The 23,569-nt window shown below is 45.2% G+C and overlaps 1 protein-coding gene across 3 annotated transcripts in view; it reads left to right on the forward strand.

The window, feature by feature from the left end:
• Positions 1-352: 352 nt before the first annotated feature.
• Positions 353-23,569, forward strand: part of DCP1B (decapping mRNA 1B) — a 41,710-nt gene continuing 18,493 nt past the window's right edge. For 2 of the 3 annotated variants that reach the window (XM_061124636.1, XM_061124637.1), the window contains exons 1-3: positions 353-519; positions 4,058-4,098; positions 6,066-6,193. In XM_061124636.1, the coding sequence (XP_060980619.1) occupies positions 376-519; positions 4,058-4,098; positions 6,066-6,193 (313 nt within the window). In that variant the 5' untranslated portion in view covers positions 353-375. Of the gene's footprint in view, positions 520-3,365; positions 3,823-4,057; positions 4,099-6,065; positions 6,194-23,569 lie in introns of those variants that run through there. The other variant, XM_061124638.1, reaches the window with a different exon arrangement.

The following is a 23,569-nucleotide window of genomic DNA, read 5'->3' on the forward strand; positions in this document are numbered from 1 at the left end:
GTTCTGACCCGCAGACCCCCTGAAAGGGCCTCAGAGCCCCTCCTACCCCACCCCCCACCCGCGGAGTCGAGGACCACATTTTGCGAACCACCCGGCGTCCGAACACAAGAAATCGCAGTATTCCCTCCCTGTTCAGTTACGCACGCTCGAGGCGTGTATATCATTACAGGTTCTGACCGCGGAGCGCCAGGAACAGAAGTGCCAGGCATCCAGCTAAGCTCGGGTACCCGGGATGGTCACAGCATCGCGCGGGGGCAGCCTGGCGGTTACCGTGGCAACGATCTTGGGCCCGCGCGGGGTGGCCATCTACCAGTGACGCCTGCGCGCTCAGCGCTCAGCCGAGAGGGCTGCGGCGCCCCGCGGGTCGACGGGAAGATGGCGGCGGCGGGTGGCCCGGCGGGGAAGGGGCGCGACATCAGCCTGGCGGCCCTGCGGCGCCACGACCCCTACATCAGCCGCATTGTGGACGTGGCCAGCCAGGTCGCCCTGTACACCTTCGGCCACCGGGCCAACGAGTGGGTACGTGCGGGCCGACGGGGCCGGGGAGAGGCTGGGGGCGGGGCGGGCGAGGACGACCCTCCCGCAGTCCCTCGGTCCGGCGACCCTGACCGCCCGTCCCCGGGCCCCTCCCGTGGCGTTGACCAGACTCACGGAGCGGGTCGGACACCTCCCCCGGCTTGTCCCAGCCGGCCGCGAGGAGAGCCCCGACGAGACACAGCCCAGCGCGTTCACGTCGCCTCGCCACCTCTCTCCCGCAGCCGGTCATTGCAGCCCCCCCGAAAGCCACTCACAAAAGCGAAAACACTAAGTGGGTCCTGACGTGAGAGAGAAGAGAACTGCTTTGCTCTAAGTTCGTAACCGAGGAAATTCACCGAAAAGGGCAGGAATGGAGGGACGCGGGTCCCGCGTGGTCCCGGAGTAGGAAGCTGGCTGTGTGTCCCCTGTTTTCGGAGGAGAGTGTCGGCTGTGTTTGTGTAAAGGACTTTGACCGACATGGTGGACAGTTTCAAAGGCATCTTTTCAAATGCAGATATTCTACAAGTAGCTATTTCCTGCTGTGTAGAAAAGTGCCAGAGGCATAGTGTCTTTCTTCTGCCGAGGAAATCCCGAAGTAGAGATGAGGGCCTGAGGTGTCCTTCCCTGGAGTGACTTGACAGCAGGGCAAGAGTCTGGGGATTCAGAGAAGTTAACGTGTACAGAAAGGGGTCCCCCTTGAATAGCGGTGGTTTCCTACAGGCTCTGGACAGGGTCAGTGAGTCAGGCACGTGTTACCATAGTTACCGAGTAACTAACTATACTGGGTACCTGGCAAGGCTTTTCTATAGCCTCATCGGAAAGCCCAGGTGTCACAATGCATTATTTACAGGAGTTATGTTTTCCTGCTTCCTGGACTTGTTGCCTTTAGACAGTGCATAATTCATCCCACAAAAGGTCATTCTTTCAGAGTACTCATCTTCAAGGCTGTGGTGGCAGGGGAAAAAAGACTGAGACCTGCTTTAGCTGCAGGGCAGTTCCTGGGGGCAAAAGAACTGTCACCCTGTCTCCATCTGCCTCCACCGTGGGGGCTTTTAGACAGAAACCTGATGAAAGTGTGTGGGACGTTCTTGAGATAAAGGAGACAGTACTTGGAGGTGGACATAAAGGAGTAGGGTTCTTACGACACTGGATATGGATGAAGAATGACTTCAGGCATTCAACAGGAGGAATATGGAATGAAGAAGGGATGGAAAATGAGCTGCTGTAAGGAAAGTTAGGGCTTCCCTGGTGGCATGGTGGTGGAGAACCCGTCTGCCAATGAGGAGACCCAGATTCGATCTCTGGGTCAGGAAGATCCCCTGGAGAAAGAAATGGCAACCTACTCCGGTGTTCTTGCCCGGAGAATCCTATGGACAGAGGAGCCTGGCACTAGAGAGGGGGCAACTAGAGAGCCCTTGCATCACAGCTGCTGAGCCCACTCCCCCTCAAGACCCCTCACCCTCAAGCCTGTGCTCCACAACTAATGAAGTGCCCAAATGCCACAGCGAAGACCCAGTGCTGCCAAAAAGGAAGTACAGCCCACCAGATCAGAGTCTCTGGGTATGAGGCCCAGGCGTTTGTTATTCGTTGAAAGCTTCTTAGGTGACTCAGATGCTGCATATGTGATTGAGAAAAGCAGATTTAGAGGGTAAATGGAGATTGACTTTTCATTATTTTAACAGAATAATCAGATATAGATTATGTTGTTTCAAAAGTGTCCACGAGTCTGACAAGCCCCAGTAGTTTGTGGACTAGCATTATTTTACATTCTACTTTATTATTTTAAATTTTGAACTGCTGAATTGTTTTAGCACTTCTTAGTTTTTATAATATAGTATCAAATCATTAGATTGTACTTTTAAAATTTAAGCTAAAATCCCTCAGAACTGTAAACTAATACTTTAACATAAAAGTCTTCTTTACTTGCAGGACGTAAGAAGGATCTAATAACATTTTGCTTTCACTGTCTCTCAAACCCCCAAACCTGGCTTTGCCCAGAAAGAAAAAAAAATCTGGTTACCCTGGATAACTGTGGAGGGAACAAGAAAATGCATGAATATGAGCTGTTTCAGCCATAATAAACCAGAAATTTACACCCAAAGGCCTTTTTATCTAAGTGTTATAGAGTCTTTGATGAAAAATATGTTTTTAATCAAAAAAAATCTAGGTGATGTAAGCTGATCATCCCTTTTCAGTGGAGAAACTGAGACAAAAAACATAAATCAATTCAGAATTGCGTGCTTTGAGTCAGAATAATTTCAGGAGAAACATGCCTTTTATAATTCTCATTTTGAATTTCCAAAACTAAAATTGGACATTAAAGCCCTTTTTTTCCCCCTTAAGGAAAAGGTTATTTCTGTTACTGCTTCGTTAAGGAAAAAACAAACAAGTCAAAGGCTATTAGCATTGTCTACACTGATCTGTATGAACAGCCTGCCTAGGATATGGGATGAAATAGTCCAGAGTCAAATACTGAAAGACAGAAGTGTTCTGTCTTCATAGCAAGTGGTCACTTTACTTAATCCATTTAAGGATGATGAAATTACTTGAGCATGGAGAAGCTTGTGCTTCCAATTTTTTGTGTGCCTCTTCAGAATTATCATTTTAATATTACACTTTTGTTTCCTAAAGAAAGTATTTTTCACCAAAAAGACAAGAGTACTTAAATTTTGAATGACACTGCTAATGGACATAAAAAAATAACAAAATATTGAGAGGTTTAATAGAATGTTGAGATTAAGCCATGTAAATAGCAAAAGTATATTTAAAATTCTGAGTTACATAGTCTGATTACTAGTTAATCAGACAAATGCATACCTAAGTTTTTTTTTTTTAGTAAGAGCATTTTCATCAGGGCCTGGAGAGTTGGAAAAGAGCCCTTCCCAGGGAACTGAAATGATCACTTCTCATTTTCACTTTACAAGTTTCCCACTTCCTCTAAGGCAGATTTCTTGTGTCCTAGCTGGGTGATGTTTCCGTCTTACTTTATTTCAATATTCTGCACCAGATAGGTGAGTAATTTGTCTGAGAACCACAGCTGCGTTGCTGTCTTCTGTGTGGTAGATGAGGTAGAGTTACAGGCAGGTCCTCTGTTCTAGGTGACAGGACATGACTAGAGAAAAGGAAACCAGAAAACAGAGGAGGAGAGAGACGTGTGAAAACAGTGGTTTCTGCCGCTGGCTGTGCCCCCAGCCCAGAGACAGAGGGGTGGACAGCACATTTACTACCATCCCTTCTTTCTTAGGAGGCTGCGGAGCATGTTTGTTTCCTTTTGTCCAACCAGAGGTGTTGTGACCCCTGTGCTCGGTAAAGAGAGGCATCAACGGTTTGTTTGTAAATGGCAATAGGAGGCCACTTCTTGCTGCTTAAGCAGCAAAGTCACCACTGGCAAAGTCTGCTTTTTGCCTTTCCCTAAGAATTACCCCCACTTGAAACAGGATCGAATTCCTGTTCTCTAAGGTGTTTGTGTTCTCTGACCTCTGTGACTGTTTCCCATTAGTGAAGAGAATATGCTTATGTTACTGTTTGTTTTATTTCTTAGGAAAAGACTGATGTGGAGGGAACCTTATTTGTTTACACAAGGTAAGAGTCCTTCACTTTTATGAAGAAGCTGACAGCCTTTGAGTCATGTCTTTAGCTCTGTGTGTCTCCCTTCCTCAAGTGGAGTTTTATTATAGTTCAGAGAAGTACAGGCACTGAGTCTGAGTTTGAAGTAACTAGTTGACATACGGAAGGAAATACTAAATAATGTCATCTGTCTAGTGTGGTGAATACTAATTACAGAATATAATGTGAACTCCAGTATAGCTGAACTTAAATCTTTGTGTTCTTTTTAAAACAGAATTAAATATTTATTCTTTAGCTCAAGTGAGTGGTAGAATGTACTTGAATACAGTGAACTGATGAGGAACCAGGAGTGCACTGTTGAGAATGTTAGATCATTTAATCAGTGTCTGGAAGAGAATGTTATTGGCCACCCTTGCCTCTGACTCTTTAAAGAAGCATGATTAAAGTTGTCTCTGAGTCCTCCGTCATATAACTAACAAAATAAGTTTTAGGAAAGATGTAATAAATTCATGTTTTAGGGTAATTTTTTATCAGATATTGTTAATATCTGTATAGTTAACACATATACACAGAGATATGTAGTGTGAATACTGTCTTAACAGCTAAACTTCTTGTTCACATAAACATTCACATAAAATGTCATAGCTGAGTCCCGTCACCATCAGCAGGTTTCAGAGATACAGGACAGAGGCCTGGTGCAGGCTCTTCTCATACACGCACACACTCTCTCTGTCATCTGTGTTTATACGCCCATTCACCTTTGAAGATAAACCATGGTGTGACTAGACCATCCCTGGGATCAGGTGACAGGCAGTGCCTGTACAGCCACAGAGGCTTTGCAGAGCTGCCAAAATACTGGAACAATCAAATTCTGATTCTGTAAAAACACCTAATCCATTTTAAAAACCATGTCTTTGCTTCCCCCCATGTCTGTCTGTCTGTAATAGAGTTACGCCCCATGGTGGTTTTCAGAGCACCCTCTGTTGAGAGCTTTGGGAGTCACTCTTCACACTGCCCCAGAATTTAACTTGAAATGATGGTCGTAATTACATCTGGTACTGCCTTTATGCCCAGCACCACTCTACCACTAAGTAAAATAAATTAGGCAAGGATGGCCTTCCATCAGTTTTAAAATAAATCTCAAAGGAGAACTGTGGTCAGTAGGTCAGATGGTTGGAGGTGAAGTAAAACTTGAGATGCAGACCCCGTCTCTCCCGGTTGCGCACAGCATCCCTCTGGGCGTGTCCCCGGCCCCAGGGTGAGTCTGCAGCCTGCACATGTGCCTTGTTTTGTTAATTGTTACGGAAGTTGCACACTGGGCTGGTGTCTGGCTACCCTCCAAGGGTAGACAGATGCACTTGTAGTTGTTAGTTTCTTTGTGATCAGGGTTCTCCCTGCCTGACAGTAGGCACTGCAGGTTTATTGAACAAAATTAAAGACTAAAAAGTCACTAAATGCACAGTTCTATGGACAAAAAATGTTATAGTAGCTTATCTGTGAGACTGTTGGCTTTGTCTTGAAGAAAAGCAGGTATCTGCTGTTTGCTTTAAATTGTATAAAGTTTTAATTGTACTGTGTATCCTCACTAGTTCATTGACCAGAGCTGCATTGTTTCTGTAAGACTAATTATGCAGCTTTCAATTTCAGACCAACACTAACATTTCCTGTAACTGTGATATACACTCTATATCAACAGTCAAGCTTCTTTAAAAGTATGTGCCAGTATTTTTTTTTAAAGTGGTTACCATGTCTGCCTTAAAGAAGCTTGCAGCCTTGGTAGGGAAACAAGCTATGTGTCTGTGCCCCCCTCCCCCGCCCCCGCCCTTAGATTTGTAGGGCTGGACTTCACCGTACACGTCCGCATGTTGGTGCGGCCCACGGTGAAGGGGAAGGAAGGCTGAAGGTGCGATGGCTGCCCCTGTCCTGGAAGCGCTCTGCTCTGAACACCCCCTCTCCATGTCCCCTGCCCTGGCGACCTCTAGGTCTGCGTCTCCAAAGCACGGCTTCACCATCATGAACAGGCTGAGCATGGAGAACAGGACGGAGCCCATCACCAAAGACCTGGACTTCCTGCTACAGGACCCCTTCCTTCTCTACAGAAATGCCAGATGTGAGTCTGCACGTGTGAGGGACCGTGGTGACTGTCATGGTGTTTGGTGTCCGTGACTGGGGTCAGCACGGGTGGCCTGGGAGGTGCAAGGCTCGGCGGGGGATGGCATCTTCCTCGGGAGAGTTTAGACGGAGACAGTGTGACTGTGAAGGTGTGAGTGTTTAAAGCTCATCCTCCACAGCTGGGCTGCTTTGTGTGTGAACCTGAGCAGGGCCGGGGGAGGTGAGTCCTGGGCTGGGAGTCCACAGAGGACCTCGACTAGTGATTCAGCTTGTGGGTCCCTATGGCTGAGCATCCGACGAGATGCTCGAGGGAGGGGGCCTGTCTTCCAGAAGCACCATCTTTTGAGTGCACAGTAAATGGACATTAAAGTCCAATGAGTTTTGGTTGTTAAGAACTTCCTAACACTTGGTAAAGCTGAAGTCCTGTTAACTAAATGGTCCCTCTCAGGCTTGAAATGGGTAGCATAGCACCCACAGTCCTATGTCCATTTCACTCTTGTGTCTCATCTGACCACTTGCGCTGCACTGTGGGGCGGCCCACAAAAGTGATGAGAGTGATATGACTCAGTAGTTTCTCCACACAGGAAATGAGTGCAAACTCGGAGCTGCAGAAACACGGGTGCATGTGCTTTGCTCCGTGATGACTTTGCAGTTCAGAAACGGTTTCTGTTCATCTTCCACCCTATTCTTTGAGCTCAGGATACAAGAATTTGCCTACTGTGTACTACTCAGTGTTACCTTACTAACAAATGTAACACAAGTCATATTTTGTGCTTCATCCCCATTGACTTGTTCTGAAGTAAGTATAGCATCACTTTAATACTATATTTACTTAAAATTATATTCACATGTAACTGAGTTGTCATAATAGGTGGTCATCCTATTTAGAGAATGCAGTTAACCTTTTATAAGAAAAAAATTACAAGAAAGCTATTAAACATGACTTTCTAATGGTAGGTCCTGTGAAGTGAAAAGTTTAGTAAAATAGAGAAATATTTTGTTTCCTATTCCTGTTTCTTTGCCAGAAGGTGTAGTTTAATCAATTGTAACTTGTAGTTCAAATTTTTTGTGTACTTATTCTTATGTCAGGTTATATTCTTTTTTTGAGATTATTAGATTCTATGTGAGATTGGTATGTAATTCAAATCCTAATAAACAAAATTAACCACAAAAATAAATATAAAATGAATGACTATTAGTGGCTTATAATAATTTTGGTTTGCTCTTATTTTGGATAAATACTGAGTCTAGTCAGTATAGATGATACTGACCAATTCTTGCTGCAGTATTACCTATTAGGTATTATATACTATACCAAAGATAGGAAAATACAAGCTCTGTTTGATGTGGTTGATCTCCTTAGCCCCGCAGGGTTTGTCTGCTAGGGTCTGGTAAACATGCTCAGCCCCTCCTGGGCTCCACACTGCGCCATCCCGTGCGTTCCTGTGGGCAGCTGGTCTGAATTGAGCTGATCTGTGAGTGTCAGAAACACGCTGATTTTCACAGACTTCAGTACCAAAAAAAAAAAAAAAATGTAAAAAAAAAAAAAATCTCAGTCTGATATCAGTTTACCTGTTGAAATGGTAATCTTTTTTAGTATATTGAGTTAAATAAAAAGTATTATTAAACTTAATTTCACCTGCTTTTTATTTTTTTATTTAAAATTCCATTTGTGGCTCTCCTCCGTGGTTCACCCATGTTTCTATCAGATGCACCATCCCAGGTGTTTTCCTTCGTTTTCCCACGTTTCCTCGTCCCAGCTCTGAGGGGCAGACTGCTCCCCGCTGCTTTGCAGCTGAGAGAACTGAGCGTCCGGCAGCCGCAGCCCTGCCAGACCCGCACGTTCTGACGTCAGGCCCGCTGCTTTCCCTGCACCTGCTGGGCTGCCCTCGCCTCTGTCCCGCACGAGCACAAATTGAAGGCAGCCTTCTCGGTGCACGTTCAAGTGTCTCTAATGAGCTTCCATAGGGAAGACATGAAGTCAGTTGAACATCAGGGAATGGAAGGCAGTGAATCTGTTTACCTTCCTGAATTTATTTTGCTTTTTGTCTTTATTATCTGGTGCATCTTGACTGTGCAGTCAGTCACTTGGTTTAAGTTTATTTACAAAAGCCTCTTCAGCCTCTGACGTCAGAATTTCCCAGAAGGCTTTGCTCCAGGTGCTCTCAGAGTGTCAGTACCTTGCTGATGTTTTTAAGTAACTCTGATACTCCATGTGATAAATTGCCCCAGGTTTGTATATTCTCTGATGATGTATAGATTGATTCATCAGCCTTTGGAAGATGAACCCAGCTTCCCTCAGGACTATTTTTTAGACTGTACCTCTCGAGTTCTGTTGAGTCAGGGTTCTCTGGTTAGTTCTAAGGTTTCACTTGGACCAATGTGTGTCACAGGCCAGGTTGGGACATGTCGAGAGGCAGCACTGAGAAAGGGTTCTGGTGAGTTTTTCAGACTCTAGGTTTTTAAACGCTAGGTTTAAAAAAATTAGTACCTGAGGAGGTAACTGTCCCTTTATAGAATTATATGGATTTAGAAGAGCAAAATAAAGAGGTAGAAATCTCAAACTTTCATTTAATTAAAAAAAAAAAAAGTTTAATGAATAAGTAACTTTGGATTTTGGCCAAATACAACTTGTATGGTTTTATTACAGTAAAGCATTCATGATGTTTAAGCCTGGCTGTCAAAAAGCTTGACCTCTGTAAGCTTTCAAGATACATAGGGTAGCTGCTGTATTAGGACAGAAATTTTATTTTCTCAACACACTTTCACTGGGCATTTCCTGCCTCCCAGGCATGACGTCATGGCTTTCTATGGGTTATTTAATTCTCATCACTTTTCCTTAGAAATCCTCCTGTTTCTGTTTTGTAAATGAGGAAACTGAGATTAGAGGGATTACATAATTTACAGAGTCTGTAACTTTTTTAAGATGGAAAGAGCATCTGAACTGAGTAAGCCCAGCCTCAGACATGCAGGCCCACGCAGCTGAAGCGCCAGCAGAGGAGTGAGGGGTCTGAGCCAGGTTTACCTTTTAGTTTTGCAGTATACACTCCAGAGATAAAAAAGCAAGTTTCTTTTTTTTAGGTTGAGAATCTACTATATCTCAGTTATTAGAAAAGAGAATATCAAATAAAAATAATGTAACATAAAGCTGAATTTGACCATTTCTTGTGTATCACTGTCCTCTAGTAACTGTTTACTATCTTTGCCATTTCAAAACTAAAGAAGATTCTGGTATAGGGAGATGTATTTTAGAACCATATTTTTCTGACTATATCATCTTATTTAAGATAAGTTACAGACAACAATGACAGGTAGATTTCAGAGCTTGGCCAGCATGTTCAATGTAGTATTGTCTGTGGTGACAGAATCAGAATGAAATTCTTTTGAGCTGGTTGATTTTATTGCAAACATAAGCTTGGCGCTTACAGCAGATCAGAAAAGGCAGAAGTCAAGATACTTGGGATCAAAGCTGTTTTAGAAAACCGCTCAGTTTTAACGTGAGTTCACCATATTGGGTAGTTTTGTTCTCATAAAGCAGCACAATTTGAACGCTTCATTGACATTTTAAGATCTGAGAAAAGCTGCCTCAAATGGTAGAAAAGGGTGGAAGTGATAGTTACAGACAGTCCTCGTCTTTCAGTTAGACGACATCCTACAAGTTCCCTTTTAAAGTGATTGGTTGGTAGACTTTTGGCTCTTGTGTAGATTGAACACATTCCTGAAACAACTGAAATGACAATAAAGGAGTAAAAAGAAGATACAAACCCATGAAGATGGAGGGTGGATTTCATGAACAAGATGGAATGAACAGGAAAGAGGAAGACTTATTAAAGTGACTGCTTTGTTCTTCATGACCACTAACCGTTGCCCTGCAGGGGGCGGTACCTCTGGTCTATTGACATCAGACCCGACAGTGTGGTCTCGTTGCTCTCCACTCACCCCTCCGGGAGGCTCTTCTATAATTCTCTCTCCCCCGCCCCCCCACCCCACCCCGCCTGCCCCAGGCCTCAAGTATGGTTGTGTGAGTCACTTTGGCCAGAGAGATGTGGGTAGAAGTGAGCAGATATGTGCGAACCAACTCCCGACTGACGACATCTCTTCCTTCTGCTGTGAGGACTCAGGTTGTTTAGGCAGAAGCTGCTCTGTCAGCCTGGGTCCTGGAATGATGGTGACACGGTACAGAGGTGTCCCATGACAGACGTGTGCTGTGTAAGCCATTGACATTCGAGTGTTGTTTGTTAGTGCAGCGTGACCTGGGCTATTGTGACAGATACACAAGCCACGCAGGAAAGTGGGGGAATCCAAGCACAGGTTGGAGGTAGAGGAATTCGGAGAACAGTGGTAAAGAGTCCATGGTGACCCCCTATGCATCTGAACTAAAGAAAAGTCTGTTTTAATTAGAGTAGGAAGATGAATCTTCAGGAAGTGTGTCTAAGAAAAAGTTTACACCTGAGAGTTTGAATCTCTTGGGATATTTACAGTTCCTTTTTCAGTGACTTTGGTTAATGATGTAGGAACATTGAAAGCTAAGGGCATGGAAAACAACAAATGAAGCAATTCTTAATTCCTTGGAAAACAAAATGTTGTACAGAAAAGGAAATAGAGTCATAGTACACCATTTGGCTCTCCTGATCATGAAGACAAACACCAAATGTGAGATAGGTTATACTTACATTGAAAGTATGGGGAAAAAAGTGTGTGTGTTTCTAGATGAGAGTGTGCATGTATTGTCAGAAAACTAAATTCTCTTCAGTGGATTTTTTTTTTTTAAGAATCAAAAAGTAGCGTAGGGACCTCCCTGGTGGTCCAGTGGTTAAGACTTCACCTTCCAACACAGAGAGTACGGGTTCGACCCCTGGGAGCTAAGACCCCACATGCTGCACAGCCAAAAAGCAAAAACATGAGACAGAAGCAATACTGTAACAAAGTCAGTAAAAGGCTTTAAAAATATTCCACATCAAGAAGAAAAACCTTAAAAAAAAAAAAAAAAAGCATATACATGATATATAGGAAAAGAGATCGACACACCAGAAAAATCGTTGGATAAGAAAAGAATTGGAGAGCAGAAGTAACTGTCATGGAGAAGGTTGCTTTTGGGCAGCAGTAGTCAGGCCCATCATGACTGGAGCAGAACTCTGCTATCAGTCATAAAACCTCACAGCGTCTGATATTTAAAATTATATATATATGTGTGTCTGTGTGTGTGTTATTTTTATGAGAATTTAAATGAAAAAATACAACTGGAGAGGGCTTCCCTGGTGGCTCAGTGGGGCTGCATAGCAGCCAGCAGGGGACATCTCATGCCCCTGTCTGTAGAGCTCGGTCTCCACGGGAGGGGCTTTAGTTGTGGTGATGGCAAAGTGAGCTCGAGGCCTTCACGGCTCGTGGCCCTTTTCTCCTTCTAGTCCTGCATCCATCCCCAGGCCAGGCTTCCGTTACCTGGGCTGGTTCATAAGTCCTTAGAGTGAGAGAAGCTTCCAACACCAGCCAAAATAGAGCAGGTTCACACTGACACTCCTCTCACTGGCTACAGTGAAAGTTGTGGACAGAACAGAAAACCAGAGAGCCTGTGGATTATGAGAGTAAACAACAGCAGGCATATCAAAAGGGAAGTGAGAACTTGAAGAACAGCCAGTGTGGTGGCAAGTCTCCTGGTTTATTCGCTCCTGCTTTATCTCCTGAGTGTGACTCAAGAGCGAGCCATGTCCCAGGACTGTGGACAGAAGCAGCAAACCAGGGGGAACCTCTCTGTGGAGGCCTGGAGAGTGGGCTGCTGTGAGCTCAGAGTGTGAAGAGTCTCCCCTCCCCTCCCAGCCTGGCCCGAAGCCGGCTGCCCTGCAAACCCAAGCTGCCACCTTGGCAGTGAGGGGTGACAGGCACATGACATCCCACAGAAAGCCTGCCTCTGCCTGAGGGGCTGGAGAAGGGGCCCCTGTGGTCTCAAGCGTGTAGGGAACTCCTAGGAGATATATATATACATATAGGCTTCCCAGGCGGCACTAGCAGTAAAGAATCTGCCTGCCAATGCAGGAGACATTCAATCCCTGGCTTGGGAAGATCTGGAGGAGAGCTTGGCAACACACTGCAGTGTTCTTGCCTGGAGCCTGGTGGACTACAGACCATAGGGTCACAGAGTCAGACACAACTGAAGCAACTTAGCATGTGTATATGTACACACATATATATATACATATGTCTTCTCTGGTGGCTCAGACAGTAAAGAGTCCACCTGTAATGCAGGAGACGCAGATTCAGTCCCTGGGTTGGGAAGATCCCTGAAGTAGGGAACAGCTACCCACTCCAGTATTCTGACCTGGAGAATCCCATGGACTGTATAGACATTGGAGTCTCAAAGAGTCGGACGTGGCTGAGCGACTTTCACTTTTTCATATATATATATATATATATGGGCTTTTTTATTGATATTTCTTTGCTTTACCCTGCAAGCTGCCTGGCTTTAGGGACTACCTGACAGTGTGAGAAGTTAGACCTCTTGAGAGATACCCTGACTTTGCGGCCAGAAGACTAGGGAGAAGGCCCCTGTGAGCTGGAGAGTGTGCTGGACAAAGAGACCCCCTGATTCTGTCCCAATCTCACCTGTGAGCATCACACACACACACACACACACACACACACACACACACACACACACACACACACACACACACACCAGAGCCACAGAACCACAGCCAAGGCCCAGAGAACTAACCCACCACGTCTACCACCACCACGCGCCAGGCCAGCCCCTGAGTGGCGTCTGCACAGGGCAGACACACCTCTGAAAATAGAGCTGACATGGGAACCATCATCTACAGAAGGCAGGATGGGACTTCCTGTCTGTCGTTCAGTCACTCAGACATGTCCGACTCTTTGCAATCCCATGGACTGCAGCATGCCAGGCTTCCCTTGTCCTTCATCATCTCCCCGAGTTTACTCAGATTCATGTCCAGTGAGTCTGTGATGCTGTCTAACCATCTTCCTGTCTAAACTTGAACAAGTCAATCACCACCTTGACACTCTTTGAAGAGTTTTCAGAAGACTCAGAGTCTCACAGTCTCAAGACGTCCAAATGCAACGCAGGATTATCCATCACACAGAGAGCCAGGAAAATCTGACAGCTCTCATGGGGAAGGTCGGTCGGCAGATGGCTGCCCCAAGATGACCCACATGCTGGCATGGTAGGCCAGTGGCTGGCTGTAAGGCAGTTACTGTGCCCTGTGAGGTGGGACAGGTCCTCAGAGATGAGTGGAAAGATGGAAATTCTCAGCAGAGAAGCAGTGTGAGAACTCAGAAGGAACATTTGGGACAGAATAGGGTGTCCAGTGAATGGCCTTACTAAAGTACAGAGATGGCAGAGGAAAGAAGAGTCAGTGAACATGAAACACATCAGTAGATACTATTCGACCTGAAAAATATACAGGAAAGAGGTTAAAAGCCAAAAAAACAGGGCCTCGCAGCACCTGTTGGTCAATACCAAAAAGTCTGAATTTGTGTCATTGGAATCCCATGAAAGGAGAAAGACCGCTGTAGAAAAAGTATTTGAAGAAAGCATGGCTGGAATTTTTCCAAATTTCGTGATGCACAAATGTATGGATTCAAGAAACTCAGGAAACCCCAAACAGGATAAACTCAGAGAAAATCATGCCCATAAACATCATCAAACTGGTGAAAAACAGACTTTAACAAACAAAAAGCCTTGAACCAGAAATGGTACATACAGAACAATGTTTTGAACGACAGTCAATTTCTCTTAAGAAACCATGGAGTCTGGAAGACAGTGCTGAAATAACAACTGTCAACCTAGAATTCTATCTCCAGTGAAAATGTTCCTCGGGAAGGAAAGTAAAACAAAAAGATACTCTCAGATAAAGGAAAACCTTCAATACTTTCCCGTCAGCAGACCTGCTATGAAGTAAAGGCTGAAAGAAGTTATTCAGACTGAAGGGAAGTGTTGCCGAGGGAAGGTCGGGGCCTCGGGGTAAAGGAGGAGCAACATAAATAGTAAAAAAAAATGGTCAGTGGAACAGATGTTTTTCTGCCCTCAGATTCTTTAAAATGCAAATGACTACCAAAAGCAAAAGTTACAGCAGTATCAGGAGGGGGCTTCATTGTGTGTAGATGTAACTCAGGACAGCTGTAAGGTTAAGGGTGGTGGGGGACAGGAGCTGTGTAGTTGTAAAGCCTTTACATTTTGCTTGAAGTGGTGAAATAACTGGGTAAACTGAAAAGTTAGATATGTATAGTGTGATTCCTAGAGCAGCCACTGAAAAAGAGAACCAATAGATAGATGAAAACTGAATGCTAAAACATTTTAGTAATCCAAAAGAAGGCAAGAAAGGAGGTACCACCACAGCAGAAGAGAGGGGAGACAAACCATGGGAATGCTAATTAAAAGAAGGCCACTTGGGAGTAATACATACGCACTACTGTGCACAAGAAAAACAACAGGGACCAACGGCATACCACAGGGGACTCTACTCAATACTTTGTAATAACCTATATGGGAAATGAACCTGAAAAAAGAATATATATGTGGCTAAATCATTTGTATACCTGAAATGAGCACAATATTGTAAGTCAACTGTACTTAATTTTTAAAAATAGATCTTTAAAAAACTTGAAGAAAGCCAGAGATGCTCTATTAATATCAAAATAGACATCAGAACAAAATTACCAGGGGTAAAGAGATACATTACATAATCATAAAAGGATCAATTCACCCAAAATACTTAGCCTGACGACAGAACTTCAGGATACTCAAAGTGACAAATGATAGAACTGAAAGAAGTTAAAACCCGCAGTTGTGCTTGGAGACTTGAGCTCTGCTTTCCATGATTGGCAGAACAAATAGCAGCAGCACGTCTGTAGGAGACTTGAATAACACTATCAACTCACTTGAGGTAATCGACGTTTATCAGACATTGCACCAACCACAGCAGGAGACAGCCTCTTCTCAGGTGCTCATGGGCCAGCACCCAAGGTCAGCTTTATCATGGGGCATAAAGCAAGCCTAAAGATTTTTAAAGAAATAGGAACCATACCGAGTATGCTCTCTGACCACAGCGGAATTGAACTAGAAACCAGTAACAGATAGCTGAAATACCCGCAAAAGTTTTCAAATTAGACAACACACATCTAAATAACTCATGTGTCAGAGAGGCAAGAAAATTAGAAAACAAGCTGAATAAAGATGAAGAGACGTGTCAGATGTGAGTGAATTGAAGAGACGTGTCAGATGTGAGTGAATTGAAGAGACGTGTCAGATGTGAGTGAATTGGGCTGGTAGGGAAATTTATAGCGTCAGATACTTCTATTAGGAAAGAAGAAAGGTCTCAAATGGCTAATTCAGGTTCCACCTTAAGAAACTAGAAAGAAGAGCAAATTAAGCCCAAAGCAAGCAGAAGGAAGGAAAAATAGCAGAAATCAATGAAATAAAACACCGAAAAACAGAAAATCAGCAAAACCCAGAATTGGTTCTTTGAAAAAAGTAACTGATAAACCTAAACTCCTTGCCAGACTGATCCAGTTTACCTGTCTGTACAGGTCAACCATGACTGCCATACACGTTCCCTTCTTCTGTTCTAACTAAACATGTACATTCCCAAAAGACTTCTCCACAAATCCTCGTAGTAACTTTATTCATAAGAGGATAATAGCAGTGAGACGGTCAGATTTGCACAGATAAGTCAGAATTTGGAAGCAGCCTCTTGTGAGACCTCTTGGTTCTCGGTGCCAGGTCACCATGAAAGAGCTAGCCGTTGACCACCTGCACTATGCTTAAAGCAGTAGCGTGAGTCATAAATTACAGGCCCCTTGTGGGCAGAGACCTAATCTTATATTTTATTTGCATTCTGTGGTACCAAATAAACACAGCAAATGACCGGATCTGGATAAGTAGATAGGTATAATGTACTTAAAGTAACTCCCAGATACTTGTATATTAACCCGAGTCATTACACACCTACATATGTCTGATGTTTCTGTCCAGTTTAATGATGTTCTGCTCGGGGTGATTGAGAAGGAGCCACAGAGTGGCCCCGCTTTCCCAAAATTCCTCCCTCTTTCCAACTTCATGATGGAGATTGACACAAAGATCCTGCCTTGAGCTCAGGTCACAGCGTGCCTGAACCTGGGCAGGTGGCCGAAGATGCCGGGGGTTCCCGTGGAGAAGTTCAACCTCTCTTTGGCCTCAGGCCGCCGGGAGGAGCAAAAGCTCTCCAAATCCAGCAGATTCTAAGACCTTGAGGCTTTATCTTCTGTTGTCTTAACCTTGGAATCAGTTCAGGCAGTTACTACAAAAGCAATTTGAAAGGTTAAAAGTGAGCCCTGTGTAAATTTATTACTAGGGAAATGAAAGCCGCCTTATCTGCCCGCAGATAATGGCGAGTTTATTTTTCCATTCTGAGATCCTTACTGGTATGTCTGTAGCCTCGGATAGTACTTCCTAACCTTTTGGGGGTCACAGAGCCCTTTGAGAATCTGATGGGCTTCCTGCCTGCCTGCCTCCCCCATGCCCTCAGATGTCAGCTGTTTTCCTGCTGTGGGCCAGGCCTTGTTCTGGGGGGCTGTGATTTGTGCCGCCCCACCTCCAAAAGCACCTATCTGCACGTGTACACACCGTCTCCCATACAAACTTCAGGGGTTGAGTATTGAACCGCTGACGTTGTCTAGAGTCCAGAAATCCCTTCAAAGTAATTGTACGGGACCTCCCTGGTGGCACGGTGGACAAGAATCTGCCTGCCAATGCAGGGGACATAGGTTCGATCCCTGGTCCAGGGAGATCCCACAGGCCACGGAGCAACTAAGCCTGCACAGCACCAGCACTACTCAGCCTGTGCCGTAGAGCCCGCGAGCCGCAACCCCTGAGCCGAGTGCTGCAAGTACTGAAGCCCCTGCACCCTGGAGCCTGCGCAGTGAGAAGCCCACACGCCCCACCTAGAGAGGAGTGCCTGCTTGCTGCAACTAGGGAAAAGCCCGCCCAGCAACGAAAGACTCAAATACGGAATCTTAGTGTTTGCAGGAATGACAACAGAATGTTGTTCTATTCAGGACCTGGGCAGAGAGACAAAGATCCTTAAACTCGTTCAGACCATGTTGGCAGGGACGGGGTGGGGGGTGGGGACAGGAGTTTGACCTTTCATGCCAGTCAGAAGAGGTGCCCTGTCCCATCAGTGGGCTCATTGCTATGCGTGAGTGCAGTGGCCAGGGCAGCCTTCAAGGACACTCTACTCCACCCCCCACCCCCAGCCTGTGCTTCTTAAAAAGAAGCAATTTTAAATTTACACTGTGGTCAACTAATCTTACTCATTGTCTGTAGCCTCCTCTGCCATTCTAACTGAAAAATTGATCTCTTTCCTACAAACCACAGCTCTGGAGCTAATGTGTTTTCATACGTGATTAAGGGGCGCACATCTGTGGGGACCTGACTGATGACACTTGTCACTCCAACCTTAAACCCAGAGTTGCTTTTTTGTTCTCTTGCCGGTGTTCAGCACATGAACAGGTCTAAGCTCTGAAGGAGACTGTTTATCTCAAAAACTGGCCCGCTCTGAAAAGCCTGACGGACAGCAGAGCCTCACTGTGGGTTCTCGTGTTTCCGCTGTTGCCTTGTGATACCCGCGGCTCCCTGGGTTACACTCTCTGTGCGGGTCCTCAGTGCTCCTCTCGCCTGGCCAGCCAGTCCACTCGGCCTTCACGCCTCATCCTTTGGGACCAGGGGACTCACTGCAGACAGGACCTCACACAGAGTTCAGGGAAAAACTCTCCTCTCAGAACTTAACAGTCTGGCACGCGTAGACGAGGACGCCCGTGTGACAGCACTGTGTGAGTGACGCACAGACTCGACCTGAGAGTCAGAGAGAGGTCACTTTGGGGAGATTTCCCTGGTGGCCCAGTGGCTAAGACCCCGCGCTCCCAATGCAGGGGGCCCTGGTCAGGGAGCTGGATCCCACACGCCGCAACTGCAAGATCCTGCATGCCACAACTAAGAACCCAGCGTGGCCAAATAAATAAATAAATATTTTTAAAAAGAGAGGTCACTTTTATTTTATCTGAACCACAGAGACTTAACATCCTCGACTTTACCGAGAAACATCTGTGTAGCAGTGCCGTTTGGATTTATGCGCTGCTCTTACGGCTCGGCAATGACTGTATTTTATCATTTGTTTTTGAAAGCCCAGCCTGACATGCTAGAAGTCTGAATCTCGGCAGAGAGTAACTGGATTCTAAAACGTTTTCTGTAATTAACGAGCGAAGAGTCTTTTGGTTTCCCCTAACACAGTGCTTTGCACATGGCAATCACTCAGGAAGGCTGCATCGAGTGTTTGTGTCTATTCTTGTCCAAAAATCACTTAGAAAGGAGTCTCAGATAATCAATTTGAAGCTATTGGGATGTTATTTTTAACCCACAGAAGGAAAAAATTACAATTTTTTCATGTTCTTATGGGTTTTGGAGAAAGGAAATTTTAGGGAAGAACTGGTGTTAGAATTATCCTCTATGTCAACCATAGGACCCTAATTTAACAAGGGCACCAAACCATAATTTGACTGCTTATAACCGCAAGGGCTCTGGGTTAAGTGGGGTCTGCTGTTTCCATAATTATAGATTAAGGTTGAAACGAAAGATGTACAGAAACTCCAGCTCATTTTCCCTCAGTCACAAACTGGCATGAGGCCCCATTACTAAACCACTGCTGTGTGAAATCTTAGAAAATTTTCATTGATTATATATTTTTATGGTTAGTGTATTTCAGCAAAGCTATTCCTATCGCTGGTAAACACTTAATTCAGTAATCTGATTTCAACATGAGGGAGTCTGTTTTTCATCAAAGCAAGTTTCTGACCTGTAAAAAATACTGTTTTATGTTTGCCTTAAACATATATTTCCCACAAACTATAATTCTATGAGACAAGACTTATTTTGCTGTATCGAGATTCCCTCTGGATAACACAGTTTCAGTGTGTTTTGGGAAGAGTTGACGGTTTTAAGATAATGTAGGTGCTTGTCTATGTAAGCTTCAGAATACTACCATCAGATTTGACCGGAATATGCTATCTGTGTTTTCTACGACACCAAAGCACTGTTGCTTGTACACCAAGAGAAACACTAGTAAACCTGCAGATTAATTGCATTATTTGAGCTCAAAGTTGTCGGTGCCTGACAGATAGTCCATCGGGGGACTGGTGTATGGTAGCCTTGTTGTAATAATAAATACACAGGAGAAGAGAACATTGGTGCCCACACAGTGTTGGGCTGTGAGAATTCACAGCTGTAGGGAGCTGATGGCAAATGCCCAGCAGCATAAGTTATGCAGAAGATCAAAGATGACCAGGTGTTTGATGCAAAATAAACTGAGGGCAGGAGCATGAGAGGGTTGGTGGAGGAGAGCCCCATGCTCTGAGTCCTGGGGAAGGTGTGGTCGGCCATGGGGAGGACCTGCCATGTCCAGACTACTACGTATAAGCCGGGATGGAGGCACCTGTCGTGAAGATGATGGTTCAAGATCTAACGTCTTGGATTTCAGTTCAACTCAACAAACATCTGTTGGATACACCACACTGCTCGTGATTCGGTGGAGGTAGCAATAAACACTTATGACATGGGCTTTTTTTTGTTTAGTCCAAGGATCTGTGAGAAACTATAGGAGCAAAGAAGCAGGAGTCTAGAGGAGTCTTGAAGGACAAGGCCTCAGGAGGGAAGACACATCAGGGAGCCCATACCTGTCTTCTGGGAGATTTAGGGGTTAACCAGCCAGTTTATGGGCAGAATTAAACTATAAATTTAAATGACCAACAAAACAGAAGAAGTTGTTCCTATTTATATTTATTACCACCCGTGACTATTTCTGCTTCTTATTTTTGTGTTTATTTACTCTGTTAAATCTCCCAGACTAAAGCAACTTTTTCCTGAAATAAATAAAATTAGGAAGTTAGTATATAATTGAGAAGATTCCATGTGACTGTTCATGAACCTGAGGACAGAGACAAGACCTCACTTTCCCCATTAGGGGAGCATAAAGACCTCTGTGGAGATTTGGAAGGTCTAATGACATAACATGCATTTGTTAGAAATGAAACCTTTGGAAGATTAACGCGTCTTTTTCTCTGAAGACACTGAATTCTCATTTACAGTTGGGAAATCCATATAATTTGATCCAAATTAGTGTACCAGTTTAGTCGAGAGGCTGATTCTTTGTCATTTTTTATGGCCTTAACTTCGTAAGGAAGTTATTTAGAAAGAGGAAGATTGTTTTCACTTCACAGCATTTGTCTAGGCTTTCTCCTGTTTCTCCCAAAATGTGTGTCAGTCACTCATAAAATAGAAGCTGCTTCTCACCCACTGGAAACCTCCAGTGTTTGGAGATCATGGGACCCCTGATTTGTGAGGTGCAATAAAACCATGTCACGTGAAAAGAACCAGACCAGGGGCCAAAGATAACAGTGCTATGTGGACTCTTGGGGCCAGCGAAGGTTCTGTCCGGGTTTGGTCAGTGGAGCTGAAGCAGAGGGTGAATGAAAGAATGTGACTTTACAGGCATTAGAGAGCATGCAGATGGAATGCGTCTTTAGTGCAGAGTCCGAATGGGGTGGAAGGGCTGGTCAGCACAAAGCAGCCAAGCAGCCCGTTACCCAGCCGTGAATACAGAGCCACCGTCTCAACCCCTGCCCTCAGACACCCCGCTTCCTGCACCCCCTTCTCCTTCCTCCCTCCACCCTCCCTTGGGTCCTTGTGACAGTTCACATGAACCTTAGTTTAAACAAGATGAATTCCCATCCCTTATAACCAAGTCTCCAAGTCATTCAAACATAAACATTGTTTTTATACTCTATGTATTTTGTTTGTAAAGCCGGAGGAGGGGCATATTTTACGCAAGCAGATTGAACCCGAAACAGGACTGTGGCCGCGGGAGTCTACCCCCCCTCCAGTGTGTCAGGCGTGTGAACTGCCCACCTGCACCCACCTGCAGCTCTGGCGGTTCATGACCCTCACTTTCTGACTGTTTAACTATCCTCTGGTCTTTTGGAAGGACAGTAGCTCTGTATGTGTGCATGTGCACGCACACGCACACTTAGGAACAAATGCCGGTAATCAGTCACCATCTTTGGGGTCCAGCTACAAAAACTATAAAGGGAAAATCAGGACAAGAAATCAAGCAATTCTATATTCGAGCAAAGCCTCAACAACAAGTGTTTACACCAAGTATGTGATTAGATGTTCTTGGTCCTTCCACTGGGATTATTATTCCACTCATTTGAGAAAGACTTACTGAAGGGAATGGGGTTTGAAGGAATTTTAAGATTTTTGGCTTATCCTTAAGTGCCCAGAAGAGGTTTGTGTAATTCACACTCCCTGGTTTCCATGGCTTTTCCCAGTGCAAAGAGAGGACTTAAATGCCTTCTTTCCTGCCTACTGACCTATCCTTTTGAGAAAAATTTGTGAGATTACTTTGAAAGGGAATGAGAGGGGGTGGGAGGGGCGGGAGCAGTACCACATCAGACATCCTATCCTGCCTGCGCAGACGTCACCGTCACAGTTCCAGCTTACCTACTCAGTAACCATATGGAAATACGGCTTGTATTTTAAAGTTGCACACATTAGCATGAATATTGCTAAAAGATCACAAACCACCTTCATGATTTGGAGTTGAAAGATTTTTGAGGCCAACTATGAAACAAATGACGAATGTCTTCAAAGAAGAGATTTAGAGAAATATTTGTTAAAACATAAACTAGACGACTTAATCCCCAGGGAGGTTGCAGAATAAGCTCACGCACCATGCTAACGAGGATCAGAGGTCCCCTAATGCAGGTGCGCTCAAGGACATCTGCTTTTCCCTCTGTGACCCTTTCAACCAGCCTCTTCAAATATCAACTTCAGACTTTTCTGCTGGAGAAATTTAAAAAGAAGAACACACCACCATCAGATCCCATCAGCTTGTTCTCTGTCATGTCTGTTGTACCCTCAACATTCAGATGTGAAATCTAATACAGAAATTCTGCTTTGCTCATCTTTCTTGCAGAATTAGAAGGAAAGTAGAAGGCGTAAATAGATGGCATTTTAACAGACAGGTCCCAGTGGTGATACGTTGCCTGCTGCCTCAAACATTTCTCTTTTCAACCAAGAATCCCCAAAGCATGACATAAACCAGGCCAAGGCAGTTTTTAGGCAGGATTTCACAGCTGTGCTGTTAAAGGCCTGCATTCATCAACAGGAAGAAGACTGCACCCAAAATGTGTTCATGGTGTGTGGGGGTAGGGGGGGCCCATCCTGGGCATCATTAACTGGTTTAGAGTGAATATCAACAGGATCTTCCTAGTCCTCCCCCCACCTTAGGGTCTCTTACCTCCAGGAGAGACATAGGAGCAGCTGAGCTGAGCCTCATGCACCAGCGTACCCCTGGAGCCCGCCTGGGTGTCGGCGGGGCGGCGGGGCAGCGGCTGGTACCCGGGCGTAGAGTGGGGGAAGAAGGCTCGCAGCATGGCGGGTCTGGGGCCCCTCAGCGCTCAGAGCATCTCCTGCTGACTGCTCAGCGCCCCGTGTCCCAGGCTCGAGCTAGGCTGCAGCGACCACTCCCAAGTCTGAGAATGCCAGGAGTACACCTTCTCCCTCGGTCCTGTTCAGCTTGTCTTCTTTCCTCCCTGTGGTGCCCACTGCCCACACCAGGCTGTCCTCGTCCTGCGGCCGCCCGGGAAGAAGGGACGCGAGATGTGATGGATCTATCAGCCCATCAGCTCGGCACCTCCCGGCTGGTGACAGGCTCTGGTTTGCGTGGGTCACCACCAGCCGCTGGGACACAGGACAGCGATAGGCTTGCCCAGCTGGGAACGCGGGCCCAAGAGGCGGGGGCTCCCGTGGAATGTGGCCCAGGCTGGGAAACTATTTTAAGGAGAAGAAAGTTAGGCCCAGTTCTGTGTGTTATCTCATGCTCTCTCTCGGGAGCGAGGACTTGGTAAATCTGTTTTTCCTCCTCGACTGTTTTAAGCTGTACATTCAAATAGCAAATTAACTGGGATGAAAAGAGTTGTTTCAATATGACCCCCTTATAATCTTAAAGCCATGCTGCTTTAGAGATAAGCGGTCAGTCGGGTCCTCAGGAAACCTCTACGGTGTCCCTCCATCGCTTCAGGCCCGGCCCCCTCTCCGTTCCCCCATCAGCATCTGAAACATGTTCCCACGGATATCTTCCCCTCCGTCTGCATTTCGGGTTTCTCATAGTAATAACATAGACTGCTTTTCCATTTATGTCAATAGTTTGCTTGGCATCCGATCCTTATGAGAACCTGGTTCCTTAAGTGTCACAAGTGTGTAACATCCCCCCCAAAATGGCAACTGATATATTTCTACTTTCATGTTCTCCTGACGAGACATAAATGG

The sequence above is a fragment of the Dama dama genome, chromosome 22 (assembly GCF_033118175.1).
Source record: "Dama dama isolate Ldn47 chromosome 22, ASM3311817v1, whole genome shotgun sequence".
In the NCBI taxonomy this organism is placed as follows: domain Eukaryota; kingdom Metazoa; phylum Chordata; class Mammalia; order Artiodactyla; family Cervidae; genus Dama; species Dama dama.